Here is a 24100-nt window from a genome sequence, read left to right on the forward strand (position 1 = left end):
ACTGCTACAGGCTTCTTCGTGCCGAAACCCCTTTGCCAAAAAAAAAATGTGGGTGGTGACCCAGTCATTTAGACAACCCGTCCTCCAAGAAATAACCTTGTGGAAGAAGAGCCATCTTGAGCCCAATTTACCATTCTCCATGGGCTGGGGTGTTCTTTTCCTTGGGTAATTATGGCTGAAAGAACAGTCTCTCACCCAGCCCTCGAAATCAAAGGCATGTTATGTCTTCTAAGTAATATCCGTTCAACTATGGAGAGTATGTTTATGTTTCTCATGTTTTAAAAAAAAAAAAAAAAAAAAAAAACTGTTTTGCTGGAAAAATGTCAAGACTTGATTGGCAATATCCCGCTAAACCACAAGTTTGTAGGAGAGAAAACAAAACCATTGGATTTTCTAAACTATGCCTATGTGCACTTTAAGAAAATGTATACCATATAGGTCAGTTATGCTCTTATTATAGCTGTGGCAAGCATACATATAATTGAAACGCGGAAATACTACCCCATGCTGTTCAATGAATGAAGGGAAAACAAATCTTTATTATTCCTGGGTTCACATAATATATAGGAACACTATTGTCTTTTTTTTTTTCTTCTCTAAAGCCAGTTTTAGCTTTCAGATGTATTTTATTGTCTGTGGGAACATGTGTTTTACAGACCTGTCATGTGAAAGCTATTAACAAGAGGAACTGGAGAAATAACAATAAGCCACGTAACCGTGGCATGTCTACTCCCTGAGTTCAACTGTTACGCTGCTGCTTCAAGTGCATGTGAAATTGGATCGCACCGAGCGACATTAGCTCTTCTCCTGCAATTTTTCATTGGGAAACTTAAGGATTTTTTAAGTGGCCTATTAATATTGGATTGCTGGCATCAGAGGCACGTTTTGGGGCCAAGCTGGCTAGGCACCAAAACGGTTAAATAGTGGAATGAAGATCAACTGGATTCACATGAAATGTCCGATTTTATTTACCAAACCCGAGCCGGACAGGCGGTTCTGAAACCTTTCCTTGCTAGTTCACACGTGTGGTGGAAACTGTCCTGCTCTGCCAAGCCTCATGGGGCCCAGTGCTTGCAGTTAACCCATTTCCAGAGTTTTTAGACAGAATCCGAAAGGAGTCCCGAGCAGTGGCCCTGGCCACTCTTGGGTACCTGAGAGATTTCAGGTCTGTGTGTGGTTGCGCCTGCTCACAGATGATGGAGTTTATACTTTTTCTTAAGACTACCAAAACCTGCTATTAATCCTGGATTAGACAAACCTATTAACATATAGGAGAAGGAGCCAAAATGGATTGTGCAAAGTGAAATACAGAAAGTTGTTCACATGGAGATGGGGAACGTTATTTTGATGACATTTTTTGATAATTTGTATGATACCCGTGCTAATCACATCTAGCAGATTGTGATCATGGCAAAGGTACTGTGGACAAATTTAGGTCAAACCCAACAAACAGCACTTCTTTTTTTTAACTTTTTTTTTTTTTTTTTAATTTTAGAAGAAAAAACCCTCTGATGTCATAGACTTCTAGCTGTCTAAATAAACCCACAGATTCTGAAGAAAGTTAGTGGTTGACAAATATTCCCTAGTGCTTTCTGTAGGATCTGGGTGTGAGACCTTTTGTCTTGGCCCGAGGACAGCTTTAACCACTGTGCATTTGTTTTCCCCTTATCTGGGTTTCGCTCTGCAAGCAGGATAAGGGTTTCCTATACCTTGTGGTTTGTGACTTATCCTGAACACAGGTTTCAGGGAATTTGAGGCTTGTTATGGTAGGGATGTACCACTCCTCTTGGTGATGGGCTTAATAGTGAATATGGATAGGGAAACTGAGGCAAAGGGAAGGAGGGTGCCCTACCCAAGGTAGCATCATGGCTGGGAAATACCCCAGGGATCTTCTTCCAGGTTTGAGGCAATGCTGTATTTCTCTGACAGACGAATATGGGGTTACAGATGTGCATCAATTTCAAGGTGTCTCCTCCACAGTGTGTGTCCTAACCCATCACCCCATGGTTTTGAGCAGATCTCCTCTATGCCTGGTGCAAAGGTCCAGCCAAGCTGTGCAGATGCAGGTCTCCTGCACAGAGGGCTCACAAACAGGGTTTATAAACAGATTTCACGTGGCTTTAACGTGTTTGAAGGTGAACAGGTTCTGATGGGAGTTCAGCAGCTCTTGTGGATGGGCTGGTTGGGTTTCCCCTTGCATGGATGGGTGAAGGATGGGTGTCCCACAGCTGCTCAAAGCAGGTCTTATGGCACTAGTAGGTACAAACACACCCTGTAGAAGAGGAGGAGGGAGCCAAGGGAGGCTTCAAAGGCATAAAAGTAATGGGGATGGAGTGTAGCTGGGCTGAGCAGGTAGGAGAAGCTGTGCTGATACTCGATCCTCCAGTGTTTGTTTGCACAGCTCTGGGCTGCTCTGCCATGGGGCGTGCGGCAGAGCATTGGGCCCTCCCCGGAGAAAAGTGCCAGATTCATTTTCATGGCTTTCTGCAGAGGGATTGCTTTAGGGGTCCGTTTCTGTAAGTTAATATTTGCAGTGCAGAAGGCTTAACTGAAACCAGGCAGTGCAGATATCTGATAACCATAACAGAGGAGATGCTTTTTCCCCACAAGAGCAGCTTGGAAAAACAAATCCCAATGCCATTCCCCTTGGAAAGACAGTGGTATGGAAAGAAAAGCATCAGGAATGGTGCTTCATGATTTTTCTAGTTGGGTCGTTGGGTCTCTGTGGTGGTTTGTTGTTTTGGTTTTTTTTTTTGGTGAGCTGCTTGTGTTTTCCTGTATTGCTGATGGGTTTGGTGTTGTCTCCCCTTCTTTCTAGCTGGGTTGCCCTTCCTCATCATTGAAACGAGCACAATCCAGCCCTACCAGCGGGGCTTCTACTGTGACGATGACAGCATCAGGTACCCACTGAAGACGATGGAGACGATCAATGATGCAGTGCTGTGTGCTGCAGGCATCCTCATCGCTATCCTTGCTGTGAGTACCACCTCCAAAATCTCCTCTCCTGTCCATTGGGCATCCCCAATGGCTTTTTGTCACCTCTTTAGTTGATGGCACGAATGTCCTGTTGGCGCTGGGAACTTAACGCAGACTTACCAGAGTGTCCATGCACATCTCCTCTGGAATTGACTTCTGTGTAAGTGTGGAGCAGTAGATTTGCAAATGAAAGCTTGTGATGGGAGGAATGAGATTACCCTTGAAGTCCATAAACAGGCCCAAAGCTGTTTGGGCAAGTCTGTGAGCACCACAAGAGCTTTTTCACCCTCCAGTAAAAGTTCAGAATAGAAGCAAGAAGACTTGTATGTCAGTAAGGACTTGGCATGGTTTGTCCCTATTCAAATAACTCTTGGTATTTGCCTGTTTTATAAGGTCTAAAAAAAAAAAAAAGATACATCTTTTCAGCTAACTGGTGCCTGGAAAAGTTTCACAGGTTAGTATTAGCTTTTTAAGAGGTTGTGTATTACAGCCATTTTAAAAAGACAATTAAAACTTTCTATGGGGAGTGTATTCCCAGAGTCCTCACTGTAAAAAGTAGTTAATGCACCACCTTGCCAATGCCTCCTCATTTCTCTTTTCCTGCCAGCTTTCCTAGAGCTGTGCTAGGAAACAATTGCACGGTGAGAGCCCTATATGTCAGCCGAAAAGCTGAATTCAGCCCGTGGAGCTGAGCTTCCTTATGCCAGCGTGTATGTGGTGCTGGGGCAGAAGGCAAGAGCTGTCTCCTGGTTGTTGATCAAATGCTTCCAGCTGAAGATGAAATTCTCCTCTGAAAAGTACCTACGTTTTCCTTTTCACCTGCTGCCAGCACAGTGCAGGTGCTTTCCCAGAGATGCTGTTGGTCCTTCAGCTGGCAGGGATGGAGATGGAGACGGAGAGGTCAGGAGCACTTGTTCCCCTCTTGGCTTTCATCTTTCCTCGTAGGAACAATATCACGGGCAATAGCTATTTTAGCATGGCGTAGTGCCTGCTTTGGTAATACCCCATCCTCAACCTTGCTGCTTCATGCTGTGAATCCTCCCCGATTTCCTGACCACATATACTCACTCAGGTCACTTAGTAGGTCCCCCAGACTGCCTTGTTCCTATGCTCCCTTCCTCCTCAGAACAAGTCTGAAAGGTGCCAGGCCCCCAATTCTATAAACAGAGCAGAATTTTACCCTGCAGGTGAATTACCCCCAAGTGTGGAAAAGCCATAAAAACGAAATGAGAAAGCCTCTCATTTTCGCATTACTGCCTGAGCTATCGGCACGCCGGCTCCATGCGGAGTGTGCTTCTGATCAGTAATGAGGCAGTGGCAAATACAGGAATTGGAACAGAAACTGGAAACATAATCAGCTGCCTATGTGATCCATCAACTTTCTACCTCAAAATAGCAGGTCAATTAAAAGAGAAAGAAAATCCCCAAAGAATGAGATGTTTCTGCCCTGGTTTTGCTGTGCCCACAACAAATGTAACTTAATAGGGTAAATTCAGAAGCTTGGTTATTTGCTGTTGAGTGATACAAACGGCTAACGAGGAATTGAAGCAACAGATTTCTTTGCTATGGCAGCATGCATGGAAAATTCAAGTCAGCCTGACCTCTTTTTTTTTTTTTTCAGATGTAACCCAGATACCAGAATTACTGTAGCATAATAGGAATGCCTTCCAAATCCACAAAGCACTGACTCTGCTCCTTTCACTCACAGCTCTTGCCTTCGAGAGGCAGGACAGCGGTTTTGGGGACTTGCAGGGAGCTGGCGTTTCGGATGGCGCGGCCAAAATTTCACGCCCTCGCTTTACGTGGTGTCACGGGCCGTCTAGCCCAGGGTAAAAGGTCCAGGTCATGTTTTAAATGGCTCGAGGACACCCAGAGTGCTCATTAAGTAAACGGCAGAGGCGAAGACCTTTGCTTCGACCAGGATGTGAGAGGATATGCATTTGGTTTTAATACCTATATATTTACTGACTTCAGGCAAATTACTGTGCAGATGACCCTGGCGAGGCTTGTGGCCCTGGGCTGTGCGCTCTCACATCTCTCCTGACTGCACTTCTTGCTGGAAGATGGTTAATTTGATTGTCACAGAAGCACGTTGATGGTCCCTGGAATAGCCAGGGGAAGGTGACATTTTCTCTTCCTGAGCCTCATAGGGGTGCTGCTGCTGTGGTGCCCCATGTCCCCACACGATAGGTCTTGAAAGCCTATGAAAAATACCAAAGAAAATTAATTTCCTAGGTGATCTAAGTTACACAGCTGGATTAGCTGGTTGTTTTACAGTTGAAGGTGATACGCTTCAATGTGATTAAACACAGAGAATGTTACACCAGAGACACAAATGATTAGAAAAGCTCTAAAAGTAATTACAGGCTAATTAGATTTCTGGTGATACCTTATGATAACGATAACATGGGCACGGCAACCAAAAGCCTGCAGAAGGCTTTCACAGACAGGAAAGTTTGATATTGGCTTCTTTCTAGGGACCATCTTAAATGTGTGTGACAGTCCCCCGGGAGCTGTGCCCGTCACATAGGTATGGCATATGTCCCATGCAGATGGCTTGCCAGAAGTGCAGGGCACAAGAAGAGCTTAATATCTTTAAGACTTGTTTTCTTTTCAGGATGTCCTTTCAGTTTGTGCACATCTGTGCTGCATTAGTTTCCACCGTCCTGCTTTATCTGGGACAGCACTGCCAAAAAAACAAGTTTACCCAATTTTTAGCTTCTCATTAAGGTTGAGCCATGGCTTTAACTAAGCAGGGAGGGTTCATGGCTGCCCAGCAGCATGTTAGCGAGGGAATGAAGTCTCCAATTTACAATCTGCTACATATGTGCAATTACCCAGACCACCAATGGTGAGAGAAAAATATTAATCCCCAGACTTTTGTTGGTCCCTATTTAAAATGGTCACATGCCTTTCCCAGGTCAAGAGCCTTGGGTTTATGTGGATCTGTTTGTGAGTTTGGAGTAATGGCACATCTGACAGTATCGGATGTCATCCTTAATTCGTCTTGTCTCCCTTCTGAGTTTTGAGCCTCATAGCTCCCTTTCTTGTGAATTTAGGCTTTTGGGAGGCTGCAGGTGGTGGCCGTGTCCTTCTACAGGAGCCTCTATGTCCATCCTGGACAACCTGAATTTGCCTCCTGCTAGAGGAGCAGGAGATGCTCCAACCTCCCTCTGCAGTTCTCATGTCAGTTGATGTCCTGGCTGCCAGCTTACGCTGGAAAGTGGTCCAAAATGGAGATAAACCGTGGTCGTTGGAGTCTGTGAGGATTACAGTGATGCTGGAGCCAGTTAGCTTCAGCTCCCCAAACAACTCTTGGTCATGACCAGATTTGCAAGAGTAAAGCTCCGCAGTGACACATAAACCCTGAATGATTGTGCAGCCACCCAAAGTATTTCTGTGCATGGAAGCAGGGCACTCTAGCTCGGCCTTTATTTTTTGTTATTATAGTTGTATCTCTCTTTGATAAAGCCTGTTTAGCTGCAGCTTCAGCTGCCTTAGGTCAACCTTATTTTTTTTGAGCCATGGTATGAATGAGTTCAAACAATGATACAGCTTCATCTCCTCTTAGTCTAATTGCCATACTTTTCCAGTTTATTAGTTTCCAAAGGTTGTGCCAAGCTTTTAAAAAAGGTAGGCAGGGGAGCCTTGTCTCCTGCATGCTGCTGGCAGGCTGCCATGCCGGGAGGAATATTGCTGGCTGCTTCAGAAAGGGATTAACATGAAGGCATTTTTCTTGACAGTTAATTTTACATATCACAGTGCCTGTGACTAGAGAGGGGCAGGGACAAGGGGGCAGCCGAAAACAAAAAAATAAAAGGCCTCGATTTATTACTCGGGTATAAAAACATTTAAAGTAATGAATAAAATCCTAAAGCTGTAAATCTGGAGCTCAAAAGCTAGGTGTGTAACGTGACAGAGAACAATTTAAGCCTTTGCCTCTTTGGGAGAGGTGAGACATTTGGACTTCATTTCACAGCCTGATTTTCATTAACCCATCTTTTAAGAGTAAGGGTTATGAGAAGCCGGGACCTCTGCTCCCTGATGGTGATTTATACCTGTATTGTCAAACTTCAGCACCCATGACACAAGAAAAATCATCATTTGCTGCCACGCAATGGCAAGACCCCTTGAAATGTCCAGAAATAGCTGACGTTTACAGAGTCTTTGAGCAGTTTGGAACAGGTCTGGTGGTGGCAAATTTGGGTCCAGAACCTAAAAAATTTGGGGCTTTCTGTATCTTCCCCTGTTGTGCTTATAGTTGTCAGAGATGAAGATAAGCAGGTTGTTCATTTGTTTTCCTCCAAAATCAGTTTGATAAGAGGGAGTGGATCTGGCCTCTCCTTCCCAAATATACACTGATCCTTAAACTGGTTTATGTTAATTTTATATTTTTTTTTCCCACTATGCTGTTGTAGATCTGGGGCACTATTTTACCTCTGTAAAGATAAACCAATATGCTAAACCAAAATCTTGCTTTTTGCTTTTTTCTTGTTTATGGAATTTTTTCCATAAAAAACATTTTGAGCTCTACAATCTCTTCTTGAGAGGGAAGAGAAGGAGGATGGAGAGATGCTGAGCTATGGACTCTCCTTCCTCACAGTGGAAACAGATTCCTGGTTCGAGATGCTCGGAGCTGTCTCAAACCTGCATTTGCCAGCAATCACTGGTTTTGCACAGCATCTTTTCTGCTCTCTAACCTTGTTCTTGCATTTCCCCCACAGATTATAACGGGAGAGCTCTACCGCATCCATTACCTGAAGGAGAAATCGCGCTCATTTATCCAGAACCCCTACGTGGCAGCACTTTATAAGCAGGTGGGCTGCTTCGTTTTCGGCTGTGCCATCAGCCAGTCCTTCACAGACATTGCCAAAGTGTCCGTTGGGCGCTTGCGGCCGCATTTCCTGGAAGTCTGCGATTTGGATTTCTCCACCATCAACTGTGCTAAGGGAGTTTACATCCAAAACTACACCTGCAGGGGAAGCGACAGCAAGGTCCAGGAAGCCAGGTGAGAGCCCATGGCATCCAAGTGATGGTTTGCTGCCACCAAAACGGTGTCTCACGCTAAATACGTCCTGGGGTTTCTCTGCCAGCAATAGATGATTCAAACGCTGCTTTCTCTGCAAAGGCAGTAACTCCATCTGCCAGCGACGGGCAGTTTCCCCCGGGAATTGCAGGACTTGGCTGAGTAATATTTCTTTTCCTTTCTCTTTACTCCTACACTATTGTTTCCCCAAGTGCTTGCTCAATGTGGGAATTCACTGTGAGAGCTGAGCTCATGGTGAGCAGCTTAAGCTGTCCCATGCAGTGGAGCAGAGGGTTTCTTCTCCAAGAAGGCTCCACACAGGCAGGGCTGGCAGCGCCTCCCCTTCAAGCTCTCTATCAAATCCATCAACTGCTCAATTTTCACATTTCCAGGGGCGTTTCACATAAAGTGACTGGAGAAGTTGCTCACTTATTTCTTTACGGTTTCCTGGTGATTTGAGGCAAGACGATGAGTTATCGAGTTATCCTGGAAATAACTGCTGTCCCACAAGTAGACCAGGAAGGGACGAACAATGCGAACATCCTGCCCATCCGTTTGCTCTCCGCCTCATGAGCAAGCAGGGCGGATAATGGGGGTTTTATAACCCAGAAGATTGGGGGTTGTGGGTTCCTCTGCTTTGCCACCCTCTTGGTAGCAGCGGACAAGTCGCCATATTCCGCATAAAGTTATAATAGCGGTTTGAGATCATAGTGGCTGGTTCTTAGCACCTGCTTTGTTTTGCAGGAAATCCTTCTTCTCTGGGCACGCATCCTTCTCCCTCTACACCATGCTGTATTTGGTGGTAAGTAACCTCAGCCTTGCTTGAGACTGAACTGACTTATCCCCTGCCCCCTTTCCCGAGTCACTCACCCACGTTCAGTAGCAATAACAGCACAGTGAGCGTCGAAGATAGCGGGTCGGTTGAAAAAAGGAGCCTGAACAAGCCGGTGGTGGAAAGATCCACTCTCGGCACCTGTGGTGTTATTTGGAATGGAGACTCCTGGGGTGATAGCTGAGCTATGCAGCTTTGGGATGTAGCCAAGGCTGCAGTTAAATCTGAATCCTGCTAAATCTGTGGACAACCTGTGCAATTTTGTTCACCCCACGTTGAGGTTTCCCCTGGGGAGAGTTTGGGGCAAGCCGAAATGTTGCATTGATGGAGAGGAAAGGAGATGTGCCGACGCGGCTCTGTCTGGGTCGGGGTGAAGGCTGGTTCCCAAATGTGCTTCACTGAGCAGGTGGAGCAGCCTCTGCCTGCCTGGATCCGGAGCAGAGGGCTGGGACTTGTTTTTCTTTGTCAGTGAGAAATGGTTCTACCCTTCCTGTGCCGGGGCTGGGGCCGGGGCGGCTGCCAAGGTGCTTCCTGCCGGGGCTGCAGGACGCACACTGCCCATGCCCCCCGAGGGGCTGGACCCACAGGCAGCATTTTGGGAGGATCTGGATAGTGATTTGTGTGGTTTGGTTCTCTTTTTTTTAAATTTTTTTTTTTTAATCAGGAAAAAGATTTTGGATTCCTTTTGAGATTTGTGCCTCCTCCCATCTCCTATAAGCTCAGCCTGGCAAGCAAAGAAACAGCATAACACTGATAAAAACATTAAACATGAGCTTTTTATTTATGAACAGTCCTTCCGCCTCATCCCTTTACCTCCTGAAAAGTGACCACTTTTCCCTCCTGCCTTCTCAGCCCTGGATCCCCCTTCCCTGTGAGCAATTTCTGTAATTCAATTACTAATATATTTCCAGGCTGTTGGTGACAGCATATTAAATTCTTTCCTTGTTTTCCCCCCTTTTTTTTTTTTTTGTTCTTGGAAAACTTTTGAATTTCTTCAGTAAACGTTTTTGCTGTTTCCTCCCAGCTGTCTTACAATGCAGAACCGCCCCAGCGATGCTTTGCAGGAGGCTCAATCCTCCTCCACTGCCATCACAAAACCTTCTGAGCTGAGTTTGGAAACCATCACTCACACTGGCATTTATTTACGTCCGTGGAGATCTGTGGGCAGGCAGATAAGTCAGCCCTGAGATGCTTTCAAGCCTGGCATCTGGAAACAATGAGGACTGCCAGTCCCTATTAAGTTGATGGTGCTTTCTCTCCAAATACTCAGCAAGACTTGGGTTGGCCTTCCAGGTGCTTTTTTAGGAGATGCTGATCCCAGGCTTTTTTGTAAGCCAAGCCTGATGCTTTACCTTTTGCACAGGATCATGTCCTGCAGCATCCTTCAGGACAGGGGAAAAACACAGGGAGCTGTGCCCAGCTGGACAAGTGCTCGCCCCTTCCCCGTGTTTCCACCCCGGTCGCTTTGGTGGTGGCTGCCCGAAGTCACCGGGGCTTGACCCTTCTTCTGCAAGGTGTGCGGCAGACCATGTTGCTCTGCCAGTTTTTTACCATGTTTTTTTTCTGAAAAACCAGCAGTTACAGAGCAGGCAAGAAACAAATGGGAGTGCTGGTGGTAGGGGGTGCACTGGAGACCCCAAACCTGCAGCGTGCCTGCAGCATTCCCATGGGATGCATGGAAAACCTTCATGGATCATTTTCCAGCACTGCCTTGCACCAATGCTTGCTGCCTGACTTTCTTTTTAACTGCAGCAGGCTTTGAAAGCGGCATTTAGCTCCTGTATAACGCTTCAGAGCAGAAAGGTGCCTCTGATCTCTCTTTGCTGCCCTTCCCTGGCCTCACATGGGAGCACTTGAGCTATCAGTTCTCTGCAGCCTTTGCCCCTCTCCCCCCTGATTCAGGACACCAGGCTGTTCCATTTATCCCTCTCTATTGAGTGATTCTGATACCTAATTCCTTAAGAATTTTTTTTTTTCTTTGTCCCAAACCTGGAATAAGGTTGGTATCAGGCTCTGTCTGACCAGTTCAGTTGCCTGGTGCCTTAAAAAGTCAGAGGAAAAATTATAGCAAGTGTTCAGTCATAAATTGAAGGGAGAAAAAGGCTACTTGAGACAAGACAGTGTGACACAGTGTGTATCAGAAGTGAGGAAACTATGATCTTAGGGCTTTTCCAACCTAAATCGTTCTATGAGTCTAACTTGTCTAGCAGCACCCTGCTCTCCATCACTCCCTCTCCCTGGCCACAGCCAGAACCTGAATGAAAAATCTCACAGAAAAAGAAAAAGGGAGGCAGAAAATCTGTTGTGTTGGAAAGGCTGATAGCATTAAAAAAAAACATTTAAAAAAATGTTATAACAATCCAGAAGAATTTTATGTAATGCAAAATAAACCTGTTGTCTTGCCCAGCTCCATGAATGAGTGGGGTTTTGAAAGCCTGGTTGGAGATGTGGCATCCACCATGCCAGCACCTGCAGGAGGTGGGTTTGATTGATTTAATCAGGGAATAATCTCAATCAAAACAAAACAATTATTCTCTGGTTCCTGGGAGTTGAGAGCTGCGCCACAGCAGGTTGGTGCTGGTGCTTTGGGTACCAGGAGTTTGCTGTGAGCCTTTGCAGGGTGTGGGTGTTTGTGGGGCTGAGTGTGTGCTGCAGAGGTTTGGCTGATCAGCTGCATCCTGAGTGCATTCCCCATTGAACAATACTTCATACTTCAAGGATAAGTCACTTCCCATCTTTTCTGGCGTTCCTTGGCTTCACTCTTAGACCCCGTTCTGAATTATAACATTTTTCAAGTTTGCCTCAATTGATGGAGACGGGTGCCAGAAAGCTTTAGCTGGTCTATTAAAAGATACCTGGATTCCCATGCATCCCACGGGGCTTTGTCTGCACCATGGGGCTCTGCCCAGGTATTCGGTGGCCGGTGGATGGCTGACCATGGATTCCCCATCTCCTGGCACAGCAGCAGTGCCCTGTGGTATCCATCAAGGAGAAACAGTTTGGCCATGGGCTCCTGGTAGGAAAATGCAAGTAGATGCCAAGCCCCGGAGGGCTCTGGGGGAAAAGTCCCAGGGAAAGGTGTTTGCAACACAGTAAAATCTCCTGGGATTTAGTTCTAAACACTGAGACTTCAGGGCTGTTTCTCACAGCCTTCTTGTCACCAAGCGTACCCAATTAACATCAGGCTTTTGTATAAAAAATTTAAAAGGGGAAATTACGCTTGGGTAATCCTCTTTGTCTTAATTTTCCTTGCTTTGTTACTCCTTGGCTGAGTGAGCCCGTAATACGTATTTATAGCAAGCTGAGGAAAGAGGAGGTATGTAACAGCTTATTCCACACAGCCCTCTGGACCTGACCCACACCTCTTGGTTTTGTTTTGCTGGATGAGGAGAGTCTTTGCGGAGAGCAATGGATGCTTTCCACTCCCCGTGAGCACATGAGACCATAATGCTGATTTTTTTTTATTATTTTTTTCAGCACAAAGTTGCCTGAAATCACAGTTAACCACACAGAGGATGCAGAAAAGCTAAATTAATATTCTTCAGTTGGCTGATTCTGGATAAAATGAGAGTAAAACAGGGCAGCTTGCAAATTTAATGTGAGTTGGTAGGTGAGGCTGAAGACTTCAGATCAGAGTGGGTTTTAGTGTGTTCTACTGATTAGTATGGAAAATTAGCTAGAGATGTTGCTTGGTTTGTGTAACGGGGTGAGCATGAGGCTTTTCACTGGGGTTTCTTGCGGAAGGGTGGAGGAAGGTCCCAGTGCCCTGGTGCTGCTAAGTGATGTGCCCATGTGAAGGAAATTCTGTGGTAGTGTGGACCTGGAGTCAAGTTCAGCGGTGACCTAAGTATGCGAATAAACTGGAATTACATTGGAGGGCAGGGCCAAGGTGTGAACTGCGTTGCTGAGCTGATAGGATATTTGTGATGGGGTGGGAGGATGCTATATGCTCAACAAAGGCAGGGAAGAGGCAAACAATGCATCCCTTTCATGCTGGGAAGTCTTTGCCTGTCTCCTGTCCTTGTCCCCTGGCCGTCTTGGTGCTAAAAACTGAATTCTGCAGTTGTCCTTCCTCCAGCTGGCTTTGCCCAGCCAGGGCAGTGTGTTACGCCGGGGTGAGTTCGGGTTTGAGGGGTTTTGGTCCCGTATCACTTTGGGTACCTCTCTGCTTGCAGATGGGGCCGGAGATGGAGGTAACTTCAGGTCAGACAGTCAGAAACAAGACCAGCCATTTCCCAGAAGGAAACCTTAGCTGTGACTAAGGGACGTGGTTGATGGAGTTCAGCCCTGTGGTGGAAAGAGTGTGAACAGGACGGGATTTCTGGGTGGTGAAAAGCCCCGGGAGGCTGGAGGTGATGTTTTTAGTCCGTGACCCTGCCAATTCCTCCTCAGTGGGTTTGCTTGGGGGTTGCATGTGGCGATGGGCTGACCCCACCAGCACTGTGGAAGTCCCCTGGCAGAAGAGCAATGTGACGTCCTTCAAGCCATCTGCTTTGTGGTAACTTGGCCTCTGCCAGGAGACAGTGGATGGGAGCTCCAAATAACTCTTGCTCTGTGTGATCCCATTTTATTCCATCCACCCTTGCTCCTGCTGATGCTCCTCCTGACTTTTGCTGCCCTTTGGTCTGTGGTGGAAATGACCAAGTTGTGGTCTTGCTCCTCCATCCCTTCCCAGGAAGGGCTCCCTCCAGTCCCATGTTCTGATCCAAATCTGGCAGTCCTTAGCAGGCAGCACTTCAGAATTGTTCCCAGGTTTCAAAAAAAGCCCCTTCAAAAGCAGGTTTTCAGATAAATTGCTAAGAAATTCCCATTTCTTAGTAATAGCACAAATTCCTGGTTTAGGGAAAATCTGATCCTTTCAGCCCTCAAGCCCTCCTTTTGCTTTTTGACCTTCTCTTGTCAACTAGGTTTTTCTTTCATACTGAGGGCAGAGGCAAAGTTTGTAGCACTCCGAGGCTCGCCTCTAAAGTACTTGGAGGATCCTAAGCACCCTGGCCTTTGAGCACAGTTTTTGATGTACTGCATGCTCACTCATAACATGCCTGTGGAATTTGAAAAGTGCTGTTATCCTCTTCTTTTTTTTTTTTTTCCTTCCCTTTTTTCTTTATGAATGGGGAACTAAAAGGTAATTTTTCCAATACTTTTATTGTGGCAGTAAAAGGAGCTCGATCAAGATCCTCCCACTGATAGTGTCTGTGAGAGATCTATCCTAGCGGGTTTTACTCCTCCAAGATGTGCAGGTGTGGGCATGAATTAGGGGCTGGGGACTTGGGTGGCACCCAGCACGCCCCTTATGGTGCCACGCTGCCTTTGCACACCTTTTCCAGGGCTAAAGTGTGTAGGTTAGACACACAGTTCAGAGCTGCGCTTTGGAAGGAGCGAGTCAGTTTACAAATATTTTTAATTGTTAATTGCTTCAGCCCCAAAAGTGTCTGCTTTGTGTGTTCAAACTCAGGGTTAGCTTTTTATTCCTAATTTTTAATTTATACTTTGCTTCCTTGCCTACAGATGAACTATTTAGCCCAAGCTTGTGGGATGGAATGATTTGAGAGGATGTCAAGGCTGTGTAAAAGGGATAAATATCAGATTATCCAACAGCAAATTTTTTTTTAAGGGGTTTGATGTGACAGAGCCTGAAGACTGAAGTAAGATGTTAGGTTTCAAGACATTCTGGTAGAACTAAGTAATAATTTATAATACTTGGAGCTACTTTTGCTCTGCAGCAACATGCGGGAACCTAAGTTTTGCACTGTCACCTGGGCCAGGCTGAGACTCTTGAACATGAAAATAAACCTGAGCCTAAACCATGACAATAGAAGCATATTTTTCTGTGCTTTAAAAATGCTATTCTCCACAAATGCTGCTTTTCCAAGGGACATTGTCACTACACTGAGGAATCTTATTTAAAGACATCAGGGTCCCCAACTCCCTCTATCACCACGTTGAATACTTCCCAGGAGTATCCTGCCTGCATAGTTTATTGTCAGTGGCAGATCACTGGGTGCACAAATACCATGGCAATGAAAATTCAGACAGCCGAAGAATTGCAAACTAAAAATGCAGGTCCCTGCTAATGTACCGCTTAGATATTTACTTGCAGGATGAAGTGCCCGCTGTTAAATCACTGCGAGTGACTGTGCAGAACGCTATTATACAGCTCCAGCTTTCCAGCTCAGTGGTGGCTGCATTTTACCTGGAGGGAAAGCACCTCCTCACTGGTGGTGGGAGGTTTTTGGGTTGAGTTTTGGTTTTGTTTTTTTTTTTAGATCTTTCTGAGCAGAACATGACTCCTAATTTTGATAGGTTGATGGTCAACTCCTCTTTCTCCCGAGCATAGAAATTATCATCACAAACTTGACAACCAGCCCAGTGGTCCATTCTCTGGGGTACATCAGTGTAGGTTTGCTGTGGGCATCTAGAGAGCTGTAACTTGTCCCATAGCATCGTGTCCACACGTTTTCATGGTGTGGAGCGTGCGCTGTGGTGACGTGGCTCTGTTCCCAGACTGGAGCTGGTTTGCAGACATATTCCTCGGAATTATAATGTTCATTAGCCAGCGCTGAGCTGTTTTGGTACTGCTCTCTTCCATGTTAATTGGCTAACAATTTGGGTAATTTGGAGCATCTGCTCCATTCAAATCACATGATATTTCATTTCCTCTAAAGAACCCGCTGTGTATTCTTTCCAAAAAGGGGTAAATATAATGTTTATGCAACAGCCAAACATTAAATTGGCCAAAACGATGCTTCCCCCTTATCAGCTTTCCAATTAATTCTGCTTTTATAGGTAAATGGTGTCATTAAGTTATTTGTGGTTTCAGGGAACCCAGCGAGAGCTTCGTTCTCTTTTATATCAAGGCAGCATAAACTGCTCTGGGTGTGTAAAAGGAATCGTAGATGGATATTAAACCCCTTTCCAGCCCTCTGATGTTGCAGAGCGCGCTGGGTCTGACTTCCAGTGCTTCATTTCGGAACAGGCAGAACGTACCTGTGGCGGCTGAGCCCGCGAGCAGCAGGTCCGAGCTGCAGCAGCCGAGCAGCATTTGCCAGGCACTTTTACACTCCTTGAGCCATCGAGTGCCTCTCTCCTCCCCAGGCTGCAAGGTTTCTGCAGCGTCCCTCCCTTCTCGCAGCATTCCTCCCCACACTGCGCCTGGCCCCGCTCATCTGTGGGCAGTGGGTTGCCGTTTTCCTGTCCTCTCTTCCCGCCCGGCTTCCCGGTTCCCACAGGAACCGGCTGTGCCCACCGGATGAGATGGAAACAGGCCCGAGATAGTCACGGGGGGACAATGTCCATTTGACGTCACCTCAGCTTCGTCTTTTTGGGTCGAGCCGGGACTTTGCTTTACCCTCGCTTGGTCGGAGTAACTTCCCATGCCATGCGGTGGGACGGCTGCAGCCCCCGGGGCTGGGAAACATGATGGCAATGTCAGAGGATTGTATTTTGCTTCCCTGTTGTCAGCGGTTGTGGCTATGTCTCTTAGGGCTGGCTCTGGAGGTGTGGCATGCTGGATTGATTCCTGTTTTTCCTCTGAGAGATGCCATGGGTCCTGCGTGCCCCAGATTTGAGACCTTGCTTCTGTTGTGCACTAAATCGCAGTGGGGAGGAATTTCCTTACTCAGCCTGATGGCAGGTCACGTTGAGACTGAAGCAGGGCCATGGTGTGAGCTGAGATGCAGGGGGTCCAAAGCTCCTGACTCTGGCTCACCAAGGAAGGCTGTACCCACCCACGTCTGCCCACATCCCTTTCTTCATGGGTTAAAATCCCTCCATCTCCATTCCCCTCTTCATGATAGAGGACACACATTTGCAAAGAGCATCATTCTTCTTTGACAACTCCCCACTCCTTGAGTTATAGGAGTGTGGGTGCCCCATGGCCAGCCCCACAGAGGGATACTGCCATGCATACACATTTTGGGCACAGCTCCTCCTTTGCTGCCCTCAAATTAACTCAAGCTTTTTTGTTTTCCTCTTCTCCGCAGTTTTATCTGCAGGCCAGATTCACGTGGAAGGGAGCCCGCCTGCTCCGTCCCCTCCTCCAGTTCACCCTCATCATGATGGCATTTTACACCGGCCTGTCCCGTGTGTCAGACCACAAGCATCACCCCACCGACGTGCTGGCGGGCTTTGCACAGGGGGCCCTGGTGGCTTACTGCGTGGTGAGTATGTCAACCTCTGCAAGGAAGGGCAGCAGGGATGCGGCTGGGGGTACCGGGGGAATAGCAGGCACCTCCCCAGCCCACGCTGCTGCCAGCTTCTGTAACCCCCACCCCGATAGAGCCAGGGACGTGAAAAGAGGCAGCGTGCTCTGGGGGTTTGGTCTGGTGTCATTCCAGTGTGACAGCATGTGTAAACTTCACTTGTAGGTGGAGCGCAGCACCCCACTGCCTTGGTGGTGGGTGCTCTGACAGGCGCCTGAAAAAGGAGGATGCACCCAGTACTTTCCCCTCCCCGTGAGCAAATGCAGCTGCTGTGCTAGAGGGATGAAGCAATTCCTCTTCTCAAACTGCATATTCAGAAAAAAAGGCAACATTTAGGGTTTTTCCCCCAACGGGTCTTGGGCAAAGGGCCCCTTCACCCAGTCAGCTTGGGGTGCTGAAAAGGCGTTCAGACAAGGGAGAGTATTTCTCTCGTAGTCAGCAGCATTCACTTCTCCAGCTGCTCTTGGTAACAAGCGCCCACTTGCACGGCTTTCCGCCAAGACCCAAGCAGGGGGTCTCGGGTGCTTGGGTTTATGGCTCTTCCCTGCACAATCCAGCCAAAACCCATCCCCTGGGAGCGGGAGCTGGTGTCTGCCCTGCGCGGGGAGGCAGGGTGCCTCGTTTGGTGGTGGGGTTTTAATGTAGCGAGAGGGCTCGTGAGAAAACACCAAACAAAAGCTGTGCCTGCTTGTCTTTGGCTGCCGGGCTCGTTCTCATGCAATTTGCTTTCCAAAGAGTGACCTGATTGTGCAGCCCTGTAACTCGAAGTGACACATGCAGATATTTAAAGTAGGCAGGGTGGGGGGCATGGGGCTGGCTGGCTGCCTCACGTAGAAACAAAGGGGCTGGGGGTTTTGGTCGATCCCATGTCTGTACAAAATCTTGAAAGCAAGATATTTAACAGCTTGCCACTTTCTTGGGTGTGTGTTTTGGTTTTTAACTGATCTGAAAGTAAAGCAGCCCTGAAGGCAAGGAATTAAATTGGCTAATGTTATATTTTGCAAGAAGATAAAATAGGTTATTCACGTACTTTCCGCTCTTTGATAATATTCTAAAGCCAAGACAACAGTGTCATTGTCGGGAAGTTTTTATGAAGTATTATTAACTCTCTGAGCAGTAGCTGTTGGGTTTTGCCATTGCCTGATGCCGATGCCCCATGCAGGGCTGTCGTATTCAGAGGAGGAAACTAGAGAAGCGTGTGTGTGTGTGCGCACAGATGAGTGCTGCTGCTGTAATGCCTGCTCACAGCAATGCCGTTACAGGTCCTGCGTCCTTCATTCCAATACTGTCAGGGTGCTTCTCCAAATCCTGGCAATCTTTTCCTATCCCAGCAGTCAGCTGTAGCACCATGATGGCAGCCCTAGGGGAAAAAAGACCCTGGGCTATGCAGGGAGCAATGAAACAGCTTGTTTCAGTCCAAGTGCCTGACTTTGTTTGTTGACAAGCCAAGTGCGCGTTGCCAGGGGGTATTTACCCCTCTGTGTGCCTTTCTGTTTGAGAGGTGGGATAAGAGCAATATACAGGGGGAGTAGGGATAAGGCGATCCATCCCTGGATCTCAGCAGCAGTTTCAGAAGGACAATAGCTCTCCGGATGCTCGGACGGGTGTCCGGATGCTTCCTGGCCGGGATGAGCAGCAGGGCTGGCCGTCCCCTCCCGGCCCTCTGGCAGCTGGAAACTGCTGGGAAGGGTCGGCTGCAGCAGCACTGGGCTGGTTTTCCTGTGTTGAGGTAAAGTGATAGAGGAAGCAGCTGCCTGGAGTTTCACAGGCAGGCTCAGGTTTGCCTGCAAGCCTGGGGCAACTTGCGCTCCTCTTCTCAGCTGGCTCGTGGAGGGGGCGATTGTCTCCAAACCCTTTGCAGTTATGGCTCGGTGGCTGGGGACATCTCAGGCAGCAGCTTAGGACTCGGCGTGGGGTTTAAACCCAACCCTCGTCCTATCAGCTTGCAAAGAACAGTCAATATGTTCTTGTTCTCCTGAACCTGGTTTTGCTGGCATGAGCTATTGTTTAGGAGGAGCCAGCAGACTTTCCTTCCTTTTGGGACATGCAGCAAGAGACAAGAGGAAGATTCACCCCAAGACTCCCTGCAGTTTGCATTGTTTTTTGCTAAAATTACTGGTGTATCACAGCAATTACTGGTATGTCCTGAGGGTCCTTGACCAGCTCTGGGATCCAGCTCTTGTGCCTGGGATGGTCTGAAGTAGAGGGAGGGACCTGGAGACTCATCACCTCCAACATACCCTGGATGTTCCCACACATTCTTTCCTCCAGCAAAACCTTCAAGAGTCCACTCTGATAATAGTCAAGGACTGTTAAAATACCATAGTTACAAGGCTGCGATTTTTCAGTAGAAACCAATTGTGAGTTTCATCTCCAAGGGCTGCCAGAGCCTAAATCCAAGTTGTGCTGCAGCAGACACGTTAGTCCTTCAGTGCCTGAAATAACAAGCAGAAGACATTAGTGTCAAGCACTTCCAGCTGATGAAACATTCAAACTCTGATCCAGGGTAAAATATGATGAGGATTTCTCAAATGGAAATAGTTTTTATGCACGTTGTAGGCAGCCTGATATGTGTAATTTTATGTCTCATCTGATGGAGAGAGAAAAGGGGAGCCATCGGAAGGACATGCTCCTGATGCTGCTCAGCTGAGATGAATTGTTTTAACCTCTGTGTGTAATTAAAGATTTCTTCAATGTAATGGAAAGGAATAGGAACTGTTCGGGGGCAATACAAGATATTGGCTTGCTTTGTATAATACGCGCTCAGGCTTCTGCTGTCAAGTTTTCTTTATGGGTGGAGAGCACCTTCTACAGGAAATGGAGCTAATCCAAGTGAAAAACTTTGCACGTTTATTAGTTCTTTTCTGTGTTAAACAGTTCAGGCATTAGGAGGATTTAACACACTGTTTTAACCCCCAAAGATCACGTTTCATGATTCCTCTAAGTGTTTATATAACCTCCAGCCATGTTAAAGTGAAATACAACTTAAAGAGAAATGAAACCTCTTACCCAGTCTCTGAATTAAACCCTGAAAAGCAGCGAGCAGCACAGTAAAAGCTAAAATACCTGGGATGACACTCCACCATAACTCATTCCTGTCCAAAATAAGGACCAGACTTATCGCCATATGCTTCTTACCCTCAGCAATCTCCTCCCATAAATTGATTTGTTGTGGCTATATTGGTGCAGAAATTGGACATCTTTTTGATTGAATCCAGCTCTCCAAGGTGGGCAAGATGAGATGGCATCAGAAATGCGCCGAGCCAGCTGAGTGGAGGTTTTGCAGTTATTAATGACCCAAAAGAAAACCATTGCCAGAGCAGTTCAACATGCTTTTACACTGATGCTGCAGCAAGAGGCCAGACTCCAGCTTGCAGTCCTTGGCAGGATCAGCTGGATCCTGTTATTTAACCAAAGGTACAAATGCTGCCACTTGGATGTCCTGTAAACAATTTTATCAGCTCTGTTACACAACTAGGCAGCCACACACTGGCACATACACTGAAAATAGAGCTGGTTTATATGTCAGCTCCTTCCTTGCTTTTCCATGAAGTAATAAAAGCTGAGCAACAACAACAGCTCAGCTTCCTGCATCCCCAGTTATAATTGTAGGAGTAAATTGCCACTTATAGCAGGTTCACTGTTAAGGTCAGCATCTTAACTGCCCATGCTGACAGGGACTTGCAAAAGTTGTTTCTAGGGACGACTAGGCCTGCTGTGTAGGGATTTAGATAGCTACAAAATGTGGCAAAAATCTTTGCTCCCTCCCTGCGTTACCCAGCCTGGATATACTAATCTAGTATTATTCCTTTGAGCGCCTTGGACTTGTTTTTTTTTTTCTCCTGACTTATCTTGTTGCTTAAATGTTGCATTCGAATACTGTGGGAGAAAACACAAACGTGCTGCTAACTCCGTGTGCTGCTCCTCCCAGGGTTTCGGCTTAGCAAACCCACAGCTCGGTCGGAGTTATCAGTGCTGAAGAATGTCTGAGATGAGCTGGCAAATTTGGGCTGGCAGAGGCCGCTGGCAGCAGGACTGAAGTTTGGGGCTTTGGTGCCAGCTAACAAAATGATGAGTCCTTGCCACTTTTTGCTCCGTCCAGAGGATCTGTGCTGTCTGACTCTTTTTCCCTTTTGGCACGGGGCTGAGGTTTGGCAACGGAGAAAGTGCCCCGGTCCTGGAGGACTGATAAACTTTCTGCAGCGGCTGCCAAGGGAGGATGTGGAAGTTTCCTCCCAGCACTTTGTTTCTTATTGTGCTGCTACCTCCTGAAATTGCCAAGTGCTGTTTTTTTCACATCCGGGAGAGGAGTTACATCACGGGATATTTAGGAAGAAGTAGTCAGGAATAGCTCCTCCTCTCCTTAGGCTCTGTACTGGTGCCTTGGTGGGGCATGAGGAGAGAGCATCACTCACCGTTGACTCACTGATGATAACTTCTAACACAGCTTTGATTTGAAAGCTTTTAATTGCCTACCTGATATCTGGCTGAATGAATTGTTCCATCCCTAAAACCACTCGCCATGAGTCAGGCCAGCCCTTTGGAGACCTTTGTTATTTTATTGGAGTGTGGGCCATGTATCTGTTTCCTGGCTTTTCAACCCGTTCAGCAGAAGTTTGGGTATTGCACTCGGTGATTACACAGTGAGAAATTAAATTGTTCTGTGATGTTTTTACGCTGCGTTTTGTGAGGACTGAGCCTCTTTCCGTATTGTACAGAAAGGTGGTAGCAGGCACTTGGGTTTGCACAGCTATCGGCGTTATGGGCAGGCATTCAATAATAGCACAAAAAGCGCTGCTTTTGCTGCTTAAAGACATTTATATATTCTGTAAACCAAATTTTTGAACAAAGCATCACACAGTGTAGCTAAGTTTGCCTTTCCACTTACTTCTACAGGTGTTTTATGTCTCAGATCTCTTCAAGCCCAAGACAAAGACTTGCCTGCCTCCACCACCCATCCGGAAGGAGATCCTTTCACCTGTGGACATCATTGAGCGGAATAACCATCACAACATGGTGTAGACCTTCGAGAAATCGGATGGGCGTTGTATTTTATTTTAATTTTTTTTTTTTTTTTTGCAAAAAAAGACTGCTGACAGCAACTACCTGCTGCTCTCAAATCTCATCAGACAGTAGAATGTAGGGAGAGACTTTCTTGCCCGACCAGTAAAGTCTTACTCTGTGGTCTTTTCAACTTGCAACATTTGGAGGAAAGGGGTGGTGGTCTACTAAGTCAAAATCGACAATGAGAAAGAAAAAAAACAAAATACAAAAGCCGAACAAAGAGAGGTGCCGGAGTTCTGGATGTGCAATTGGTTTGAGTGTTCATGTTGTAGTGAACGCCAAATTGTTCATAGCCTAACGAACACTAAGGGATTTTTGGAAAGCTGGCCATCTTAGTTTTTTTTACTATGAAGATTTCCAATGCCTGCGAGAGAAAAAAAAAAAACAAAACACACAACTCACAAATAAATTGTATAGCACTATATACGAGAAACAGCACTGAGTCAAGATCTGGGATTGGTTTGTAAGAGTTGCTTTTTTCTCTTTTTGATACTAGTTTATTTTTGCCTCCTCTATTCCATACTGTGACTTAGTTTAGGAGAAGCTTACCCAGTCAAAGATCTCTGAAGGGTCTCTGTTCACACTACACGCCTCTAACGAGCAGTCCTGAGCTGTGCAGTGAGGCTGAATAACTCCATCCTCTGCGCAGAGAAGCCACGTTTCTTCCTCTCCGCTCGCTCCCTGGCGAGGGTTTGCCCTGCCTGAGCCCCCAGGCCTGTGCAACAGTCACAAATGGCCCTTCGTGAAAAAGAGCATCATCTGCTTCCCGGCCATCCCTTCTTCCCCCCTCTCCTGCCTCCCCACCAAAATCACAGCAGGTTCCCTGTGTGCCCACGGTAGCTGGCGGTTTGCAAGTGGGTAGTGGCGGCTCTGCTGAAGATGCGTTCGCACTACAACCTCGGGGCTGAGTCCTGGGGAAACTTTTATTCTGCAGTTTCGGGATGGGCTGCTGGGCGGCACGTCCCGGCCTGGGTGTCAGTCAGTTTGTGCATCCCCCTCTCCCTTCCTCCTCCTTCCCTTGGGCGCCCCAGTGTGTGCCACGGCAGGTACCAGGTCCTGTCCTCTGCCCGGTGACACCAGTGGTAAATTAGTCATGCCTATATTGAGTGTGACTTTTTAATTTTTTTTTTTTTGCCCGGAAACCACAGGTTCTTGGTTTGCAACCCTTTCACAGAGCACGTTTGCAAAGGGATCCCGCAAAGTATGCAGAACGGCCATTTGCACATCCTTCTTACAGAATCCGTCCTATCATTTCAACTATAGCAAGCTATGATTTTTTTTATATATAAATATTATATAAATAATGTATAAAACCTTAAAAATTAACTATGTAAAATATTATTTCTGAAACAATTTTAGATATATCCACTATGACTATAAACTGTGTCCTGACCTGTGTTATTTACATTTTGCTGCTTAAAAAAGCATTGAATTAATTTTTTTATAGTCGACTAAAATATTGTAGTTCTGTGGTAGTAATATTTTAATGAAAATAACTACAATTAGAGACATTTGTATAAAAAAAACATATTAAATTGTCTGTATTTTTGTAATGTTCCATTTTGTAAAGAGAAGAATATTCAAAGACTTTTGTAGAATACAAAATTGAAGTTTGTATCTGCGAAATTATTGCTGTATAAATGTGCTTTTTAAATAAAAGCTCATAACACAACTAAACATCCCCGTGCAAGTTGTGTTCTGCCTTTGGGTTGACCTTCAGCTGCCAGAGGAACAGGACCCTTGCCCAGGAGGATGGTTGGGTGTGACCCTTTGGCATTTTAGGATACACGAAGGCATCTGGACAAAAAGGGACCTGATGCCACTCTTGATGGGTGTGTGAGAAGGTTCTACCAGCTCCTGGTGGGGAGGGTGTGATGAGGACACTCATGGGTTTGCATTGAACTGCTCTTGGTTATGTCCAGTCTTTGATCAAATCCCTTTTTCTTTAGTAATATTATAAGCTTTAAATATTATTGAAACTAAACAGGGTCTGAAGAACTG

General features: G+C 46.5%; 1 protein-coding gene across 1 annotated transcript; it reads left to right on the forward strand.

Moving 5' to 3' along the window:
• The first annotated feature begins 1865 nt into the window (after positions 1-1865).
• Positions 1866-22297, forward strand: PLPP3 (phospholipid phosphatase 3). Its single transcript, XM_026853865.1, has 6 exons — positions 1866-1899; positions 2819-2976; positions 7701-7984; positions 8747-8804; positions 16817-16993; positions 21932-22297. Exons 1-6 carry the CDS (start codon positions 1866-1868, stop codon positions 22055-22057), a joined length of 837 nt encoding a protein of 278 aa, XP_026709666.1. The 3' UTR covers positions 22058-22297.
• The last annotated feature ends 1803 nt before the right edge of the window (positions 22298-24100 follow it).

The sequence above is a fragment of the Athene cunicularia genome, assembly GCF_003259725.1.
Source record: "Athene cunicularia isolate RWA chromosome 8 unlocalized genomic scaffold, athCun1 chr8_part1, whole genome shotgun sequence".
NCBI classification, from domain to species: Eukaryota; Metazoa; Chordata; class Aves; order Strigiformes; family Strigidae; genus Athene; species Athene cunicularia.